General features: G+C 47.0%; 1 protein-coding gene across 4 annotated transcripts in view; it reads right to left on the reverse strand.

Annotated features, from left to right (window-relative positions):
- Scn8a (sodium voltage-gated channel alpha subunit 8) overlaps positions 1 to 15,764 on the reverse strand; it is a 180,490-nt gene that overhangs the window by 17,875 nt on the left and 146,851 nt on the right. For all 4 annotated transcript variants that reach the window (XM_041646022.1, XM_041646021.1, XM_041646024.1 and 1 more), the window contains 2 exons: positions 9,828 to 10,001; positions 3,387 to 3,509 (listed from right to left, as the gene is read on the reverse strand). In XM_041646022.1, the coding sequence (XP_041501956.1) occupies positions 3,387 to 3,509; positions 9,828 to 10,001 (297 nt within the window). The remainder of the gene's footprint in view (positions 1 to 3,386; positions 3,510 to 9,827; positions 10,002 to 15,764) is intronic.

Genomic DNA, 15,764 nt, shown 5'->3' on the forward strand with positions numbered 1-15,764 from the left:
GAAGCAACCTCTCTGAACCTTTATTTTCTCAAGTCTGATGCTAATCTGAGCCTTATGGCTCATAGGATACAAAAGTCCTATATAATAAAAGGTATCTGTAAAATGGACTTTGCCGTCTGTGCTGGACAAGAGCTTCTCCTCTAAGCTGAGTCTTGGCCTCTGCAGTGTAGTTTTATTTGTTATTCACAACTACTAGAGAACTTCTTACCTTAGTTTTACAAATAAAATAGTAAACAGATTTGGTGGAATTCACTCACCGCTCTGTTTGCTGTGGACACTTCACCCAACTGTGCGCTACGAGGCAGAACTGACTGCTCTGGAGGGCCAGTTAGAGTGTTTTCTCCCCCTCTCTCATGACAAGCACCCTGCTAACGACAATGCTCTCAATGCACCACATCACCCCCTCTGCTCGCTGGTATTACACTGCTCCAATTATGATGAAATCTATTATTGGAAAAGGCTAGATTTCCACAGCTTAGACACAGAACTCAAGGGCAGGTTCTAGAAACCTGTAAGAGGGCTGCATTTTTCAAAGGCAGCTTATACTTAGCAATGGATACAAACACAACTTAACTGATGAGAAAAATCAAGCGGATGTTAGTTCTTACGTTTTGCCATCTCCAGACTGCCTAGGACACTACTCTGGCTACAGTGAGCTAGTTTTTGCGTCTGGCAGAGGGAACATGGCTTTAACGACAACTATGCACTGGCCACAGAGATACATGCACGTCTCACAGCAGCAAACACCCTCGGCGCTAACAGCAAGGGCTGAAGGGTTACTATGGAGGAGAGAAAAGCAAGGAGCGACATCAAGTGTTCCTTTGCCAATAGCAGGACTGTTGCAAGTTCTGGTCTTTGGTTTGAGGAAGGAGAGGAGACTGAAGTGAGTACCCCAGGGTAGGCTGGGATGACATCCCCTTTCAAGGGAAAGGCTGAGCTAGCACCAGAGCAGCACAGTGACAGTTGAGCCCGTCTGCATGGGTGATGGTCAATGTGTCAGGCTTCTTAGCTCAGAGTTTTAGGTGGCATCTTGCAAATGCTGGCATTTTGAAGAAGCCAAGCTACTGAATGAAACACACACCCCACAGGAAAAAAAAATCATACTTGAGTAAACACAGGTACTACTGGGTAGCTTGCTATAAACGTAGCCTCGCATCTTCTTGTAGGTACTCTGCCCCAGAAGGGCTGAAGGCTTCAGGGCAGGAATGGATCTCTGAGCCCTTTCTACTCGACCAAGCAGCCAGCTAGCACTGCTGGCGGACAGGGACTGACCTCCCTTCCCCGCACTGAGCACTATTGTCGCAACTTGCAGCTTTGGGCTCACATCTGTTCTCACCTACATTACCTCAACCAAAAAACAGCAAGGTAATTAAAAAAACTGAACCTCCCTTTTGAGCTGATTACCTATTCTGGACTTTGGGCTTCTAATCTACTTGAGAGTCAGCAAGTCCAAGTTTTGGGGGAATGGAAAATGAGAGGAGCGGGAAGGGAGGAAAGGAGTTGAGTGGGAAAGGGGAGGTCATCAGAAGGATTCCTGCATCTGGAACTCAAACCACTTCCTCTGGGCAAATGCCTCCAGCTGGTCCATGACTACTGCTTTTGACACAGCGACAGAAACAAGCAACCGAATGGAGAGAGCTCCTAGTGCTAGATGGCCATGCTGGGAGCTGTCTGTAGGGAGTGGAGACCTCCTTTAGGAGGTCCAGGATCCCTGTTAGGGACTAGGTTCAGGTCTAGTAATCAATGCCTTTGATAGAATGTTCAGAGCTGCATCCAGTCCAGAGGGTTTCTGCCACCAAGGTGGATTATTAACTCTAAAACTACTAAAGCTTATTATTGCTTATGCAAAACATGTGCAGATAGGGAAGCAGAGGCAAACATTTTAATCCTGCTCCCACTCACACCATGGCCGTTTCAACCATCGACTCTGAAGCAGCACACACTGGTAGGAACAGTACCTGTCTTACCCACATGCTGGAACCTCTTACTCGTGGGAGAAGACTTAGAGTTACTTTCTAAGTAGAACAAATTGACTGCCCTGGAAGTGCCCTTCCTGAAGAAGGCTCGGGAGGGCTACTGACGGCTCACATTAGTAAGCCCATCTGTGACCGTGCTTAGAGTAAACGGGAGTTCATTGCAGACAGCATTCGTTTCATATGCTAAAATAATAAATTTCCTAAGTCCCCAAAGAGTGTCTGTCACCTTTAGCTCTGTGGACTAGTGACCAGACGACGAATGGGCACAGCTGCACTGTCCTGGTCTCTAGCTTCGTCAGTCAGTCTACTTCAAGTGGACCATTGCAACTGTTCCGTTTTCATGCCTACGTTCTGACATGTGTACATTTAAAGACATCCTCTGGTTTGCTTTCCTGCATGGATCCAATGTCTAAAGTTAAGTGTGCTTTCTTGGGCCCCATAAGTATAACCAGCACCTCTGATTAGCACAGGGCAACAATCACCACCGAACGGGCTGCCTCTGTGATTGTATGGAAAACAATTTTTTAGGGTGTGTACATATATCTGTACACACTAACAATTATTAAAACCAAAAGAGTCAAGAAAAAATATCAAAAGAGAAAGCCTTGTTTCTAATATGGCAGGTGACAACCTCTGTGTTGTCTGGACTTGTGTAGTCCAAGTAGGAAGGGGGTCTCAAGAAATTTCAGAACCAGCTGCTATGCAATCACCTAGCATTGTCTGCTGTTCTGATGGAGTGAGGACAGGGACCACAGAGCATGGGCGGAGGGTTGGGGGAGGGGAAAGCTTTGCTGCAGACAGGCTCCAGTCCTTATGGGACTGGGCTGAGAACAACAAGGTGCAATAAGAGGAATCAGAAGGAAAGAAAAGCATCTCTTCTCCCGGGGTCATGCCAAATTCTGCTCTGCCCCCAGTTCCAAGCCTGCCACCCTGTCTTCAAGTCCCTTCTTGGCTGCTTTCTTAGTGACCTCAAGGCCACAGACCCCATCTGGCTGCTGCCCCTACCCAGCATTCTGCCTGCCTTCAACCTATGCTTTTCAGTGGGCTTCTAGGTTGTAATTCCCCTTCTTTGCACCTGGTGATTCTCCCTATAAGTTCAACAGCCCAGAAAGCCGCCCCAAGTGCTACAGGTAAGCCAGGCCAAAGGAAGGGAGCCAGTGTTAACAGGTTCTACAGCGGCACGTTGTTGGGGGCGGGGCCAACATGAGTGTGATGAGGCAGCTTAATGCAGCTCCCCTGCACATGGGGCGGCTGCGAGGAAGAGAGTGGAGGACCAAATCAGCGGCTGCATCTCAACGGCTGCATCACAGAGCCCGCGCTGGGATGATAGTCCCACCATATGATCAGTTCTAGCATGCTTTAACAGTTTCCATTGGCATGCAGAAGGATCGGCTGCTCTTAATAGCTTACCCTCATCCCTTCAAATCGTGATAAGGCTCTTAGGGGTCTCAATGCTCTTAGGGTCCTAAGGGACTTTATGGCACCTAGTTCCGAGTAGCCCAGGGCATTAGCTATAAGGCTGACTAAAGAGACCTACACGGAGACAGAAGAGAAAAAAAGAAAAAAAAGAAAGAAAAGAAAAGAAAAGAGAGGTTCCAGTGTGTTAGAATAAAACCCCTAACACTGATTTAACAGACGGGGGCCCCAGCAGAGGAAATGGGTGACACCGGCTGCCTACTTCAGCCTACTTCAACTTGACTCAAACGACCTGGAAGGAAAGGTGGTTGAAAGAGGCAGAAGAAAAACACAGAGGGAAGAGAGAATAAAGGGCAGGCGCAGGACACACAGGCAAGTTGGAAAGGGAAGAGGCTGCGGGGAGGGAGAGGAGGAGGTCCCATTGGAAGGAGAGGAGCCTGAAGAGATGACAAGAACCTTACCCTCGCCCTTTACAGTCTGCGGCTCCCAGAAGTTCCCATTAAATTAAGCCAGACATACTTAATGGTACCTATGGAAAAGAATACAGATAAATACACACACTCCACACCAGCTGCCCCTCCTCAGCTCAGCCACCTAGGATTTCCGACAAGGACAAGCTCTCTTATCCTGGTTGACAAGAAACCATTTGAGAATTGGACAAGTCAGTACATTAACAAAGAAAACATTGTCAGTAAGTACCACAGGTGACTGTCTTCCCCAACAGCCTCCTCGGTGGGACTCTGACCCTTTGAGAACTACTTACCCAATTCCCTCTTACTCTTAACTGTAGCCTCCATCTTTTAAGTCCAACTATCACCCTTTACGGCCATAGGATTTTTGTGGCCACAGGAACCAAATCCATCCTCTTTGTCATTTCCCTTCTTTCCTTCCAGAATAGCTCCAAATGCACTGGCCTCTGCCAGTTTGAGGACAGTCTTTGATTACTCTGCTCCTTAACACAGTAACTAGAAGAGACTGGGGAGAGGGTCATCCCATGTATAGACAGAAATCCCCACCAGTGGTAGCGCGGAGGCCAGGAAGAGACCCAGACTGCTGACCCGAGCCAGTGCTCGGTCTCCCTGGGCAGGCTGCGGAGACCTAGCTCCAGCACGCAGGTGACATGGTAGCATTTCAACAGATCAGTGTGTCCTCAGGGGCCCTGGACATACTTTACCCAGTCCTATCTGAGAAGGTCTGCTTAGGGCTTCTCACAGCAGCCTTTTTCTCACACCATATTCTATTGTATTAGAACATGATTCTGGAATGGGCTATAATATTCCCTCTACTGGGAAGTGGGGGTTCTAGGATAAGAGAAAAAAAATCTACAACTTAGTTTCGTCTGCTGTTTTTGAAATTTCTTAGATTGTTTTCATTCTGTCTCCACTGCATGCATCTCTGTGTGTGTGTGCGTGTGCGCGCGCACGCATGTGCACACACACACTTTCTGCATGAGATTAAACCCAGGCCTTGTGTATGCTAGGCAAGTGTTTTATTACTGAGCTACATCCATAAACATTAAAAAAATCTTTATTTTATTTTATTTTATTTTAGAGAGAGTGTTTCTCTATGTGGCCCTGGCTGTCCTGAAACCCACTCTGGAGACCAGGCTGACCTGTGAATTGACAAAGATCTGCTTGCCTCTGCCTCTTGTGTTGGGATTAAAGGCCACCAAGCCTGGCTACAAGTTTTATTTTTTTTTTTAAAGAAGACATTTATAATTCAGAACTAGGATTAATAAGGATAGAATCAGAAGGTCAATGAAAGGACAGGAAGTAGGCTTAAAGGATTCAATTCTAACATAGGCAAGCCTGCAAGCACATACCCATAGCCTCTCAGCTTTGCTGCCTTCTGCGGAGCCCTAGGTAGTGTTTAAAGCTAATCAGGAAGGAAGCGCAGCTCTCCTAGGCTCTCCATGCTCCGTGATGGTGGTGCGAGGTTAATCTTTACCCAAGTCCAGGGTCTCAAAAAACCTTATCTAGCACACAGCAGCCAACCTATCACTTTCCTTTTATTTATAATGATTAATAAAAATTTATATGGAGCTGTCTCTTGACTACTCTAGTCAGGAAAAGCCAATTATGTCTTTAATTTACAAAAAGATCCATTTAGTTTTAAGTATGTGTCTGCCTGTATGTGCGTGCACACATGCGCGGTTGGAGAGGCTTTGTCATTCCCCTGGGACTGGAGAGGCTTTGTCATTCCCCTGGAACTGGAGTCACATGGGCGATGAAAATCCAACTCCAATCCTCTGACAGAGCAGTAAGCACTTTTAATTGCAGAGCCACTTCTCCAAACTGCAAGTCAACTCTTAACCCCATGGAGTCTAGAACTGCCCAACTGTTAGCTGGTCTTCAGGGGACATCTGAAGGTAAGCTACCCCATTCAACTAGGTAGCTCAGTTCAAAAGTCCTCTGGAGCGGCTTCACTTTGTGAAGCTTTGGGGGGTATAAATAGCAAGAACCTAAACTTTGAGTGTCTAGAGACCCCGCGCCAAGCAGGAGGACCCCAGGTCTGAAGGGCAGCAGCTTTATTAATAACACTGCAGTGGGAGGAAGGTAGAGGAGGTACAGAGGCCAATTAAGAGGCTGGCCCTAAAGCCACCACTGAGAGGGGATCTGCTCAGCTGCTCAGCAAGGCCAGCAAGGTCCCCTCTGGACTGTTTCTCAGTCTCCTGGGTCTCCACGTTAAACTCCTATAGGACATAATCAGAACATTTGTTCAAGTGTTACAAAGTAATCAAACCTAAAAAAAGAAGAGAAAGAGAGAGGGAAAAAAAAAACAAAGAAAAGGCATTAAAGAGACAAAGTTGAGGCCATTGCAGGTACAGAAGCAAGCGAATATTGGAGCCAAGGTCAGCCTGAGATTCCCATTCTGGAATGGATGTGCTCACTAACCCTGAAAGTAATGGGGGAATGTTCCCTGGAGAAAGATGATACAATTCTTTTACAGGAAATAAAAGCCAATGTAGACAAAGACCTGAGAAAAATAAAACGTGACTGTTTGGGAATCCACATGGCTTACGAATAAAGAGAACGGATCTAAGATGTCCAGACTTTCCTCATGGGTCTATAAAAGCAGGGATCATAGCAGCTTTAAGAGACAGCAAGGAAAAATGAGTATCTGTTAGGGCAATAGGCATGGAGGTGAGTGATTCAGACACGAAGTCATCACGGTTGAGACGGGGTGCTGTAGATACCTAAAAGCTTGTCAGTGTCCGCAAAATGAGACACACTCCTCCAGTGGACCGCAAACACTCATGGCAGCTCTAGTTATCTGGGTGCTAATCAATGCCTTATTTTCCATCCACATTTTTCCCCTGAGATAGGATTTCACTGTCCAGGACAGCTCTAGTTGTCCTGGAACTCGCTCTGTAGACTAGGCTGCAGTCAAACTCACAAAGAACTGTTTGCCTCTGCCTCTCAAGTGCTGGGATTATCCATCAACAATGTAGAAGTGGAATTTCTAAAGCCATCATCACTGAGTAGGTTATCCCTATACAGCAGGGTATGACTCTCTGTGTGTCACTTTCTTAGCTCCAAGAGAAAAAGCTATGGTTGATATTCTTTATACACTCTACAACACTGAGCAGGTTTTGCACAACATGGATATTCAATAAACATGGACACAGGGATTAATGGGCAGAGGAAAGAGATCCTGTAGAAGCGCTGTTCTCACAGTCTGGGTTACCTGACCTAAAGCTAGGTTAGAGTTCCTGGGGAAGCTGGTACAAGCTCTCCAGGGCTGGGGCTTTGTCCACTCGTCCTCCTGGGACTTATGAACTAAGGCAATTCAATACAGAATATAGTATTTAATTGATGTTGATTACCAACAATTGGTATAGGGACAGTCTTCAGAGCTAATGTGAGGCCCCACAACAATTGCCAAAGCTAGAGGAACTGACAGATTATAGCCAATTAGCAATGCCTGTCCTATTGCTTCACCTTCTTCTTGCCCAGTATACTAAGAAAACACTTGCTAGATAAGCGGTGACCTGCAGGTGGACGTTCTAAGCAGCAGAGCAGGATACAGGGGTGTGTGCTGGCATCCTTGAATCTGGTTTAAGTTAGGGTACGGAGGAAAATGGAAACGTTATTTCACGGCACAGTGCTCGGGCTAGAGCACGGCAGTGGACCTATCCGTCTGAGTCCTAAGTGAGTCAGTGAAGGGTTCTGAGTCAAGGTGCCCTGGAGGTTACTGTGCATTTTCCCGTCTCTAGGAAGAGAGCCCATCTAGCTCCGGGTACCATCCTACATTTGTCCCCATAAGCTGGGATCCAAGCTGCTTAGTTGTGCACTTCTATTAACTTCAAGGACCCATTTACTTCCCTGGGGGCCATGTGTATTTGGCTCACTTAAGGGTTGCGGGTTGGCCTTTTCCCCTCATTTACATATCTTCCCAAAGACTAGTGTGCTGGCTGTTCTTGGCTGTCAACATGAGGACATCTGGAGGTAATTAAAACCCCAACTTAGAGGGCACACTTGTGAGGGATTTATGCTTAATTTGGAATAGGAAGATCCACTTTTTTTTTTTTTTATGGTTTTTTGAGACAGGGTTTCTCTGTGGTTTTGGAGCCTGTCCCAGAACTAGCTTTTGTAGACCAGGCTGGCCTCGAACTCCCAGAGATCTGCCTGCCTCTGCCTCCCGAGTGCTGGGATTAAAGGTGTGCACCACCACCGCCTGGCAGGAAGATCCACTTCTAATCCAGACCTTTGGGACAGGAAGATTCACCTCTAATCTGGGTCACATTTCCTGCTGGAAGCCTAGATAAGGACATGGGAGAAGGAAGCTTTGCTCTTGGCCTGCTTGCTAGCAAGTCATTTCCTTCCCTGGCATCGGCGCCTGCTTCTTTGGAATTCTGGGATATGCTGACAGCTGAGACTCCAGCCTCATGGAGGAACAATGATGGATTCTTGGACCACAGACAGCCATTGTTGGATGAGCTGGATCGTAGCCTGTAAGTCTAATAAATCCCCTTTCTGTCGAGTCCTGTTCCTCTAGAGAACCCTACGCCAGCTTCTTGACAACTCTGAAAGCAGTCATTAATGTGGGAAGGGAATGTGTTTATGAGGTGGAAGTCATTGATGGGGCAGTCCAAGACTCCTGTTACATGACTGAGAAAGATTTCCCAACTGATCTGCCCTAGGTCCCACTGGAATTCTACAGGCAGCTTGCCACAGCGTCCACAAAGCCTCTTCTGAACATGCCCGCCCAGTCTCCAGCCTTCAGACCGTCCATCTCTGCACCCTTCTCAGCTCCCAGGTACATTCTCCACAGCCGCCCCGCACTTCTCACACACCCCTTCTTTAAACACTGCAAGAAAGAAGTCTTAGTTACATGGAAAGAGGAAAGCAGTCATTGTTAGTGAGGTAGAGGACAAAGTGCTGGCGGCGTGAGAAACAGTCAACGATACCACTGCCTCCAACCTGAAAACACAACATGGCAGCTCACGGTCATGAAGGACAGGGCCAGAGAGCCTGGAGGGGAAAAGTTCTCATTTGGTGACCACAGCAGAAATGGCAACACCACAGGCCTTCTTCCCAGGAAAAGTGACTTGATCAGCACATCGGGGAAATATCCATGGACACGGACATGAGGAACAGACCGTGCCCCATTCCTGCATTCCCTCCTCATCCTTACACCCCTCCTCATCCCCACACCCCTCCTCATCCCCACACCCCACCTCATCCCCACACCCCTCCTCATCCCCACACCCCTCCTCATCCCCACACCTCACCTCATCCCCACACCTCACCTCATCCCCACACCCTCCTCATCCCCACACCCCTCCTCATTCCCACACCCCTCCTCATCCCCACACCTCACCTCATCCCCACACCTCACCTCATCCCCACACCCCTCCTCATCCCCACACCTCACCTCATCCCCACACCCCTCCTCATCCCCACACCCTCCTCATCCCCACACCCCTCCTCATCCCCACACCTCACCTCATCCCCACACCCCTCCTCATCCCCACACCTCACCTCATCCCCACACCCTCCTCATCCCCACACCCTCCTCATCCCCACACCCTCCTCATCCCCACACCCCTCCTCATCCCCACACCCCTCCTCATCCCCACACCCCTCCTCATCCCCACACCCCTCCTCATCCCCACACCCTCCTCATCCCCACACCCCTCCTCATCTTTCATCTCAGAATCACATCTCATAGTTGCAGAAAGGGATATTCCACTGACTGAGAGCAGGAAACTTCTGGTGTCCAGGTTAAAGACAGAGGACTTTTTGAATCTAAACAAGCTAGGCCCAGCAATGTGAAGAACAGGACAGCCTCTGGGACAATGCAGGGTCTCCAGAGGTCCCACACTCATATAAGGTTTTCCTCAAACCCACAGCTATGTGCTAATTGCTAACCTAGCCCAGGTAGTAGCAGCTCAAGCTAGAAAGGGCAAGAAATGGAAAACAGGACACCTACAGCCACGATGAGGAAGTCCAGCCAGCACCAGGCATTGGTGAAGAACTTGACGAAGCCATAGGCTGTCCATTTGAGTAGCATCTCCAGGATGAAGATGTAGGTAAAGACCTTGTCTGCGTATTCCAGGATGGTGCGGATGGTCTTCCTCTGCTCAATGTAGATGTCCTCGAAGGCCTGGAAGACAGGCGACAGTTGCCTAGCCAGCAGGAGTGTGCCATTGCGGCAGCTCGTCACACAGCAGCTGCCCACATCAGGTTCCCACTTTGCTTATTTACTGGTTAGTGATGCTGGGCCTGGACCCCATGGCCACCACTGAGCTCCCAGGCTTGTGTTTTATAGACAGGTAATTCACATCCCATAGAATCCAGCTCTTTAAATGCATGATTCAGTGGTTTTTAGGATAAACCACCACCACAGCACTTCATAACATTTTCACTACCCACTTAACACATCTTCTCCCTGCCATCCTCCTCCCCACAGCCTCTTGGTCCTCGGCATACTAATCTGTCCTTCCTGGACATTTCATAGAAATGAGATGATCCTATACATGTTCTTTGTGCCTAGCTTCTCCCCCTCCCTTTTTTTTTTTGAGACAAGGTTTCTCTGTGTAGCCTTAGCTGTCCTGGAACAACCTCTTGCAGACCAGCCTGGCCTCGAACTCACAGAGATCCACCTGCTTCTGCCTCCCAAGTGCTGGGATTAAAGGTGTATGCCACCGCTGCCTGGCCTGGCTGCTTCTTTTTATTTTATTTTATTTTATTTTATTTTATTTTATTTTATTTTTTGAGACAGGGTTTCTCTGTGGTTTTGGAGCCTGGAACTAGCTCTTGTAGACCAGAAAAATTATTTTTTTTATCACATGCCTGTGTGTATGTGTGTGTGTTTGCATATGGGTATGCGTGCATGAGCACAGGTGCCTGTAGAGGCCAGAGATGCTGGATCGCCTGCTACTAGAGTTACAGGCAGTTGTGAACTGTCTGATGTAGGTGCTAGGAATTGAACTCAGGTCCTCTGAAAAAGCGGTATGCACTCTTAACAGCTGAGCCATCTCTTCAATCTCTATGTCTGGGTTCTTAACTAAGAACAAAGTCTCAATCTCCCCACACTGTAGCACATATTCAGTCTTTATGGAGAGCATGACTCATCGTTAGTTGGTGGATAACTGGCTGTTTGTATTTTTAAGCTAGTATAAATAATTCTGCCTGGAGTATTTGTGTTTTATGTGACAATGTGTTTCCATTTCTTCTTCTCTCTCTATTCTTCTTTCTTTTCTTTCTTTTTTTTTCCTGGTTTTTCTCTGTGTAGCTTTGGAGCCCATCCTGGAAATCACTATGTAGACCAGGCTGGCCTCGAGCTCACAGAGATTCATCTGGCTCTGTCTCCCTACTGCTGAGATTTGCATCACCATTGCTTGGCCATAAGATCAGGAGTAGAATTTGTTGGTAACATCTTGACATTTTTGAGGAACTGGCAACTGTTTTCCACAGTAGCCGAGCCATTTCACACTCACCAGAGGGCTGTGAGTGTTTCAGTTACTCGAAACATGACCCACAGTTTATCAGACTTGACAAGATCTTTTCTCCTTTAGTTCCTTGATGTCACAGATATGGGGGAAGGGACACAGGGTGGGACAGTCTTTGATGCAGAAAACGACAGTGCTACTTTCTTTCCATGGAGCACATGGCGGACTATATGGCTGTGGTGTGAAGAGCTGGTGTGATGGTTAATTGTGACTGGAGAGCAGTGAAGCCCACCTCTAGCTGTGTCAGTGAGAGCAGTTCTTGGGGAGGCCAAAAGGAGGCTTTAATCCACTGATGGGTTCAAAATCTGAAAGGATTGAACTGTGAGGTTGTAGAGCTTCCTCCCTGGTTAGATAAAGCAGCTTTTTGGGAGCTTGCGGATTGTGGTAGTTTGACTGTAATTGACCCCATAATCTCACAGGGAGTGGCACTGTTAGAAGGTGTGACTTTGTTGGAGTGGGTATGGTTTTGTTAGAGGAAGTGTGTCATGGGGGCAAGCTTTGATTTTCCTATGCTCAGGATACCACCCAGTGAGTCAGTTGACTTCCTGTTGCCTGCAAGACGTAGGATTCTCAGCTACAGCACCACGTCTGCCTGAATGCCACCATGATCCTGTCACGATGATAACGGACCAAACCTCTGAAACTGTAAGTGAACCATTCTGATGAACTGTTTGCTTTATAAGAGTTGCCACGATCATGTTATCTCTTCACAGCAATACAAACCCTAACTAAGACAGAAGTTGGTACCAGGAGTTGGGTATTACTGTGCTAGGTCTACCATGTTTTTGCTTGGGCTATAAAAGCAGCAGAATGCTTTAAGCACTGTTTAATGAGCCATCCTAATAGAAGCATGGAAGACAGTGGTGCTTTGATGAACTGTGGGGTCAAGAGGTTTCAAAGGAGAAGAATGTTAGTATGTAGTCTAGAGACTGGTCTTGTGATATTTTGGTGAAGAAAGTAGCTGCTTTTTGCCCTTGTCCAAGAGTCTGCCTGAAGCTAAAGTGAAGAGTTTTGGATTAATTGCATTGGCAGAAGAAATCTCAAAACAACCTAGTATAGACTCTTTTGTGTGGTTCCTAATGTTCATGCTTATAAAGATTAAGATGAAAAGGAGCAAGCTGGTTAAATTACAAAATATGAATTTTGAGAAAATGAGCAGTAGGAAGTGGGACGGAGTAACGTCCTGTGTTCAGGGAGATGAGCGGATTAAGAAATGGAGTCAGGTGTGGTGGGTCACACCTTTAATCCCAGCACTGGGAAGGCAGAGGCTGGCGATCTCTGAGATTGAGGAAAGCCTGGCCTATAGAACAAGTTTCAGGACAGTCAAGCTTAGGCAGGGAAGGACAGAAAGCTGAAGATATAACTGAACAAGGGGGCCATGTTTCAGTACAAGTAAGCAGCAAAACTTGGCAGTTTTGGCCACATGGTTCTGGATTTAGAGTTAAGGATAGAAGAAATGGGTCTTGGACTTTGCCTCTGGGCCTAAAGAAAGCTGCTGAGACCAGGCATGTGTCGGGAATGTCCCCGAATGGAGGCATAGTAGAGACCATTGTGTGAAACTGAAGTTGAAGCCTGGATTGCCTTGGTGAACCCATGATGCTAGAGATGACAGCTGTGGGACACCTGCAGGGGAGAGCTGCTAACAGGGAGCAGAGCCAGCTCAGGAGAGAAGTGTGTTACAGTCAACTAAGCTGAATGGAATTGGAGATCCAATGAGCACTTTGACATTAGACATTGAGATGTAGAGTTTAGAGTTTGCCCAGATGGTTTTGAGTCTTGCTTTGGTCCAGTATTTTCTCACTCTGCTCCCTTCCCTATGTTTTGGAATGGTAAGGTGTATCCTATGCCATTATATGTTGGAAGTATGTGATCTGCTTTTAGATTTGGAATTTAAAGAAGATTACAGTTCAGAGACTGCATGAATCTCAGAAGAGACTTTGAACCCTAGTCAAGTATTTTCTTTATAAGAGTTTCTGTGATCTTAGTGTCTCTTCACAGCAACAGAATAACTAAGACAGGGATGTTATTTGGTCCCGACCCCTCTTCCTGCCTCCTGACCACCATGGGGCGAACCATGTCCCCTTCACATGTTCCTGTTGCCATGGCAATTCTGCCTCCACAGTCTCAGAAGCAAAGAGCCAAATGGTCACCAACTAACCCTGAAGATTCAGAGTGGACTTTGCTGTCAAGTGTTGCCACAGTGACATGAAGAGTCCCTAACGCAGGAGGAAACGCTTGGAGTGAGGGAAGCACTGTGCAGGAGAAAAGTCCCCTGGGATGCAACAAGAAGCACCTGCTTTGGACAGCTCCAAAAGGAGAATCAGGCCTCTAGAGCCATCTTCCAAGAAGGAGGGCTGGAGATGTAGCTCATCGGTAGTGTACATGTACATGTACAGGGTTCTGGTATGGGTTCTCTGCACAAGGGGAAAAGGAGGCACACAAACAACAGGTGTGCCACACCATTTCATGAATGGGCAGGAGAGGCGGAAGTCATGGAACCCGAGATCCTTCTCGTGGTCTTGACACAAATGAATTCTCAGTGAAAAACAGGAACAGCTTCCCCTTAAGGCAGAGCATTGGTTTAGGAATCTATTCTGTAAGGCAAGATGAGATGACCATGAGTGGTCTCCTGTCACTGGTGGCCTCCCTCTGGGGTTCAGTGTAGCTTGGATGCTGTAGCTATGGTTTCCTTTCAGTATGTCTGTCTTTCTTCCTTCCTCCCTGTCCCTCCCTCCTTTTTCTTTCTTTGAGGTGGGGTCTCTGCAGGTGGCCATGCCAGAGGGGCTGCAGCCAGCAATGGGGCTGATGGAACACAGCCCAGCAGACAGCAAAACTATGATGGGATCCTGCAGAGGCAAAGCCCAGGATTGTTCCCAGGATGTCCCTTGCTTCTGCTGTGCTTCCTTCTGCTTGCCGCTGCCTTGTTCCTGTTGTATTTGGCACAATATGGTTACTCTGTGAAAGGATCCCACTGTACCTAGTACAGTGTGATTGTTTCCTGAGAAAACCCCGCTCCTCACTGAGCACTTTACTTGCAGATGGTTTTGTTTATAAGAGAAATGATGATTAGTTACATCAATGATGTAACTGGACTTTCTGAGTTAGCCTAAAAGATATCGGTGGCTAAGTCAATTAGTGAAAATGATTAGGGAAATGGTTTGGGTTATTCTGTCAATTGTTCCAAAAAAAAAAGAAGAAGAAGAAGCAGAAGAGGAAGAGGAAGAGGAAGAAGAAGAAGAGGAAGAGGAAGAGGAAGAGGAAGAAGAAGAAGAGGAGGAAGAGGAAGAGGAAGAAGAAGAAGAAGAAGCAAAATAGGCTAAAAGTTACCTTCTCCTTTGTTAGATGTGAGATTTGCATAAGATGGGAAATAAGAACAAGGAAGTTTCATGCATTATAAAGCCAGAAATTCTGCCCGTGGGAGAACAGGCTGATGATCAAAGACAGCAATTACGTCCCCACACCCAAGCTTAGGCCTGAGTTCCTTGGTCATGCAGCTTACAGAATTAATTGCAGGTTTTGGTATGCAGCTTGAAAAAAACAAAATTGTGAAAGGAAATTAAATAACCCTACTGTGTGTAAAGAAAAATAGCTGTTTAAGTGACCACGTGTCTAGACTTTGTGTAGAGAAGAAGCAGGCTGGGACCTGCTGCACTGCAACTGCCTGCCTGCGGGCACAAAGGAACTGGCTGGGATGGACTTGGCTCGCTTAAGGCTTTGTTAATCAATCAGAAAACAATCATTGCTTTGGGGTGAGGAAGTTATAGTGGGAAAATTAATACAAAGAAAAAATGTTTAACTACTCATGGGCATCTAAGAAAAACATGTAACTTGTGATTATAATGTGATTTCTTCCTGTGTAAAGATTTTAATTTGTTTTTGGAAAATATGTAACTTGTGGCTGTAAGGTAATCTTTCTTGTGTAGGAATTTTTGTCTTAGGGGAAATGAAAGGGATAAGAGAAAAATAAGAAATATAGAAGGAGAGCAACAGGGAAAAAGGAGGAGGGAATCAGAGTAGACGAGTGGAACAAGCAGCAGAGAGAAAAGTAAAACAATTGCGCAGTTTTGCCCACACCACCCCTGTCCAGTGTCGGGACCGGCTGAGAGCTGATTCTCTTGGCAGGTCTCTCTGTGAAGCCCCGAGGAGTCTGGAAGTCACTCTGTAGACCAGGCTTTCCCTGAACTCATGGAGATTCGCTTGTCTCTGTTTCCTGGGTGCTGGGTTAAAGGCGTGAGCTACCAGGCATACATCTGGTAATGGCACAGGGTCTCGCATGGAGCCACTGTGCACTCTTGTCCTCTGTGAAGGGTAAACACTGCTTATGGCGAAGAGTAAGGAGAGTACAAACCCCTGGGTCACTGCTGTCTACTCTGTGTGGAGAATGACGAAGACCATCCCCATTCTCCCAGCATAGT

Source organism: Microtus oregoni, unplaced genomic scaffold (assembly GCF_018167655.1).
Source record: "Microtus oregoni isolate MIOR12 unplaced genomic scaffold, Mior012 000118F_ref0000498, whole genome shotgun sequence".
Lineage (NCBI taxonomy): Eukaryota > Metazoa > Chordata > Mammalia > Rodentia > Cricetidae > Microtus > Microtus oregoni.